The sequence below is a fragment of the Helianthus annuus genome, chromosome 13 (genome assembly GCF_002127325.2).
Source record: "Helianthus annuus cultivar XRQ/B chromosome 13, HanXRQr2.0-SUNRISE, whole genome shotgun sequence".
NCBI classification, from domain to species: domain Eukaryota; kingdom Viridiplantae; phylum Streptophyta; class Magnoliopsida; order Asterales; family Asteraceae; genus Helianthus; species Helianthus annuus.
The window spans coordinates 499,719-504,937 of record NC_035445.2 but is presented as its reverse complement, the minus strand read 5'-3'; the positions used below and the strand labels follow the sequence as shown (position 1 = coordinate 504,937).

General features: G+C 35.3%; 1 protein-coding gene across 1 annotated transcript; it reads right to left on the bottom strand.

The window, feature by feature from the left end:
* Positions 1–1,319: 1,319 nt before the first annotated feature.
* Positions 1,320–4,869, bottom strand: LOC110897298 (zinc finger protein VAR3, chloroplastic). Its single transcript, XM_022144051.2, has 7 exons — positions 4,429–4,869; positions 3,434–3,551; positions 3,017–3,345; positions 2,824–2,940; positions 2,434–2,550; positions 2,076–2,174; positions 1,320–1,544 (listed from the first exon to the last, which is right to left on the bottom strand). The coding sequence occupies exons 1-7, from the start codon at positions 4,776–4,778 to the stop codon at positions 1,442–1,444; spliced, it is 1,233 nt and encodes a 410-aa protein (XP_021999743.1). The 5' UTR covers positions 4,779–4,869; the 3' UTR covers positions 1,320–1,441.
* Between the last annotated feature and the right edge of the window lie 350 nt (positions 4,870–5,219).

The following is a 5,219-nucleotide window of genomic DNA, read 5'->3' as shown; positions in this document are numbered from 1 at the left end:
GCTTGTTGTACACATTCATTTGGCCATAGTTGTTTGGTACAATCTCTATGGTTTATGACCATGAACCATTTGACCAGCTTGGCACTTGAATAATGGATACGGACATTGTATCAGAAGAATTCGAATAAAATGCTCAAAACAAAAGATTAATTAATTAACATCACTTCACTTTTCGGGAATGATCATGTAGAATGTAAACAAAAGGTAAACATATCATGTGCAACCCATCCATCTCTTATTAAGGGCATGTTTGGCTAAGCTTATTAGAGGTAAAAAGGACTTTTGAGAAAATGACTTTTTGAAAAGGAGTTTAAAAAAAAGTGTTTGGATTAGCTTATTGATGTAAAATGACTAAAATGGGCATTCTTTTAGATATAAGGGGGTAAAGAAGGGTTATATCGGTAATTTCATTTTTGAAAAGTCACTTCTGGATCCAAAAGTCAGGAATTCTTGGCTTTTCAAAACCTTCAATTTCCTTCTTTGCTTTAAGCTATTTCAAAAAGGACTTATCCATTATCCAAACATAAAAATAGCTTATTGACTTATCAATAAGCTAATAAGTCTGTTTGAGAAGCCCATCCAAACATGCCCTAACTGAACTAGAGTAATATATAGAGGAATGTAAACAAAAGGTAAACATATTAAGTAGTCAAAAAAATCAAAAGGTAAACATCCATGGGTTCGACTTTTAATATCAAATTCCAACATGTCTAAAAAAGCATCATAACTAATTAAAAATAATCGGTATTAAAAACATAAAAACTTATCAATATTAAATTCGGTATTAATACCGGTATTTACCGAAAAATACCGGTACCGATACCGAATTTCAAGAAATCTATTACCGATACCGGTACCGTTTATGATCGGTACGGTACCGGTATTTCGGTAAAAAAATCTCATCCCTAATGTTATTCATCGGCAGGTTTCTCCACACAAGAGCTAGCGGTTTGATTTGGTTTTAAGGTTGTTCGTATTGTTTATTCACTAATCATGTACTAAAGTTTTGATTTGAGTTTGTTTTGCTGTGTAGACTATACAGGGAAACCCTAATTACATGGTTCGCCAGGCCGGAGAAATCAGGGTAAATTGAGATTTCCATGCTTCACCGGCGGAAGAAATCACTCACTTCACCGGCGTCAGTTCATAGCATTAGACAAATCCAGATCCACAAGTTTCCTTTGATTTTGCAACCACTGTGGAAATCCATTTACAATATTGCAAGAACCAAGTCCAACACTTAGTTGGAATGGATTTAAAATTTAAGTGAATTGTTTGATGATATGGTTAGTGCGTTAAATTGGTTGATGAACAAACAATTTGATTTTCCACATACTTACTGAACTCATTAAATTATCTGTGAATGATTTTCCACCTTTTTACATAACAATTAACTGCAACTTTATTTATGACATTACACTTGCATTTAACCCACTACAAGTTACTGTTTCCTCCACATCTGTTCTTGATATTTAGATTCTGCTGCATCTTCCCCATTGCACTTCCGACATACAACATTTCCAGCATAGTTGAAGAAATCACACCTTTCCCAAATTCAATTAAAGATATATTATTAGTATTAGATATAACAAGTTCAATAAGCGCGGTTACATCACATGTTTAGCACAATTATATATAAGCCGTTTAATTAAACGAATGACATGGTCTGTTTAACACAACTAAATATAAACTATTCAATAATACGAATGCCACGATATGTATGCTTATCAACATAACTCACTTATCATGGCAAACAAACAATAAAAAGTTACACGATTAGCTAAGTGGGTCAGGGCAACCTGATAACCCATTTAACACAATTAGTTATATGTGTTATGCGTATCATAAACGGATTAGGCAGTTTGAACTTGTTTAGACATGTTTTTGAGTGGGCCATTAACGTGTTGACTAGTTTATGACCCTAACCCATTTAGCTTCTTGTCAAGTCATGCCCTGTTAGTGAGTCGTGCTTGTTGTAACGGCCGGTAGTGTTTATTGGCAAGTTCTTCTTATTTAAGCAATTAAAATATGTAAAATTTAAAAAATAGGCATTGTTGTGAAAACAAGGGACTTACGAGGGGCACTCCCACTCTCCGGGATTTAGTTGCCTCTTGGGACGTTGCTCTCGGCATCGTAAACACTTTGTGTTGCTGGCAAAATTCATAAATTGACACCTAAACACAATATACCCAAGTTCATAGGTTAAAAACAATTTTTATATATAACAAACGAGGTCACGTCACAATATTAAACAAAAAGGTAAATTGACCTAACCCTACTTGGTGATAATAAAAAACAATGAAACCTAACATTAATGGTTTAAACCTGATATAAGAATCAATTGTTGCAGTGTTTATCTATGAGAGAGTGCTATATACTATAGTGTGTATATATATATAGAGAGAGAGAGAGATGTGTGTATAAGTTTCTTACTGTGGACAGTTCCAGTCTCCTTTCTTCATTTCAACATCATTTGTTCCAACCCTCTTAGGTCCCTCAGTTTTGCATTTTAGGCACCGTATGTTTCTTGAAAAATTCATAAAATTGCATCTGCAAAATAAAACCAATAAAAACATTTTTGTTGTTAAATATACAAGCACTACGCCAACTATAAGAAGTGAACAATCGTTTGACCCGTCTTTTATTGAACTTAATAATTACTGAGATCACGAAATATTTTATATGACCTAAGTTTGGAGATTTATATTTTTCCTCTTAAACTTGACTTGTATTTAACCAATACAAAAATATAAATGTGGAAAGTGATAAAACTAAATTTGAAACCTTTATAACCAACCACAAAACCTAATTTGACAAACTTACTGAGGACAATTCCAATCGCCTTTTTTCATTTCAACATTGTCACCGCCAGCTTTTTGAGGACCATCTTCGTTGCATTCCCGGCATTTTTTATTCCTAGAAAAATTCGAGAAATTGCACCTACGAGAAAACGTAAACAAGTTATAGAATTATTTAGCTCAGTGTAGACAAGTGATTTCAACATATACTCACTCACTTGGGACACAACCAGTCTCCTCTTTTCATTTCAACATTCTGCGATTGTGATGAATCCCTCTCCATAACTTCAAAAGAACGTGCCTTTCTAGCAACTGGTTTTTGCAATTCAGGATCAACTTTCGTGTCACTAAGCTCGATCAACTCCAAAAGCAACTTCTTGGCAGATGCTTCAACAACTTCCGCCCCTGAAGGCTTCTTATCAGCAGGATCAAGAGCATAATTTAACAAAACGCGCACAATATCTACAGTTCTTGCATCCGATTCATTGTCTTTTAGTATCACATAGGCCCTGTCGCATGATCCTCGGAAAACACATGCACCACATACCTACACTCAAAATGTAGATAAACCAAAATAATGTTTTTTAATATGTAAACTAATCAATATGAAAAAATGGTGTATGAAAATAGCTTACGTCTCCTTCATCGAGCTGTAGATGTGCTCTCAAACGTTTCCCTGAATTAACAGTCTTTCGGTTAATATTAGGACAACCCTTGTCTACAAGAGTCTGAATATCTTGCATAGATAGTGACCTGCAATGTGATTAAATAAACATACTTTTTAGGATCCTTAATAAGCCTAACCATATATGTTTATGCCTAATTAACTATAAACATACCAAACTCTCTTATTTAGCAATCTAATCAGCCTAACACTATGTATTTATGCCCAATTTAACTACAAAGGATCAATGAATTTAAGAACATGATGTTTAGTTCTACAAAATAGGCAAACTGGATTTTAATAATCCAAACCATGACCTTTTTTTTTACCCATTGACTAATAATCCATACCGACAGTTTGACTGACCGGGTGTCTGGTTGATAGGACCAAAATGTGGCCAAAGCTCGACGTTTTGGTCCGGTCAACACACCCGTAAGAATCAGTCTTTGTCTGGTTGACCGGACCAAAACGCGGCGCTCTGGCCACAGCTCGACCCTGCAAGGTGTGCAAATAGGACAAAAAAACCCTTTTGGGCTGACTATTACACACCAAGTGTGCAAATAGTCTCCCCTAAAAATATAATAATCCAATGAGTAAATTGCGTTTTTGGCCCCTGTGGTTATATCACTTTTACTATATTAGCCCAAAATAAGAATTTTTAACATATCTGCCCCCATGGTCTCTATAACTAACCATTTTGACCCCTAAGTCTAACAATTTCGGCCCCCATGGTCCCTATAACTAACCATTTTAGCCCCATGATCTCTAGACTTAGGGGCTAAAATGGTTAGTTATAGAGACCATGGAGCCGATATGTTAAAAATTCTTATTTTGGGCTAATATAGTAAAAGTGATATAACAACAGGGGCCAAAAACGTAATTTACTCTAATCCAATTTGCCTACAAAATAAGATACATTGAGATTCATCAATTTGTAAACCAAGCAAGACATGAAGGATTTCTTACTTGAACAAATCAAATCGATCACGACCAAAACGAAGGCAAGCTTCCTTCAAAACACTCATATCTTTATACACATCACTTCCAGCTTCTTCATTAATGTACCCTTTTGACTTCAAGCGGTCAACGAAAGCCACCCACTCAAGCCACGGATGTTGTTGAGATTCTCCGGTTATTTCACCAACGGCGGCGATTTCATCGGTTATTACAGAAACGGAGGATGATGAGTAACGGCGGCGTAAGCGTAAGCGTAAGGTTAATGGTTTAGGGGGGAATCGAATTGGACGGTATGGGTGGAGGTTTGCGGCGGCGGTGGTTTCGAACAGTGAGAGGAACCTTGTTACAGCTATCGTCATTTTCAGGGTTTTTTCATTTTGGTTTGGTTGCAGGACAAGGGTTTAAGGTGAGAAAGGAGAAGGATAATGTAATATAGACATTTACGTCACTTTACTTTTTTATTTTTTAATAATCATTAACTAGAATTTTAACATGTAGCGCGTTGCGACGGTGTTGAAAATAAAATAACTCGTATTTATACTGTACATTTGACCCGATTCTTTACTTAAATAATTACATCGTCATCGAATGAAAACGTAGTATATTTGACCCGACTTGCTTTCAAATACAGTTTACGAACGTACAAAAATAAGTAGAACATAAATAAAAAAAAGTATAATAATTTGTCCACGTTGCGGTGTAAAGTCGTAAAAATTATTTAAACCAAAGGAGGTGTCAAGTTATTAAGTAGAAAAGGTTAAGAAGGTCAAAGTTGTCAATTACTAAAAGTTAGAAGTGAA

What these genes read in the sequence shown, in the direction of transcription:
- LOC110897298 (XM_022144051.2), bottom strand. Translation starts at nt 4,778, where the DNA reads ATGACGATAGCTGTAACAAGGTTCCTCTCACTGTTCGAAACCACCGCC. An exon ending in GGAGACTGGTTGTGTCCCAA is followed by an intron (nt 2,941 to 3,016) that starts GTGAGTGAGTAT and finishes GTTTTCTCGTAG; the next exon opens with GTGCAATTTCTCGAATTTTT. An exon ending in GGCGATTGGAATTGTCCTCA is followed by an intron (nt 2,551 to 2,823) that starts GTAAGTTTGTCA and finishes TTTATTTTGCAG; the next exon opens with ATGCAATTTTATGAATTTTT.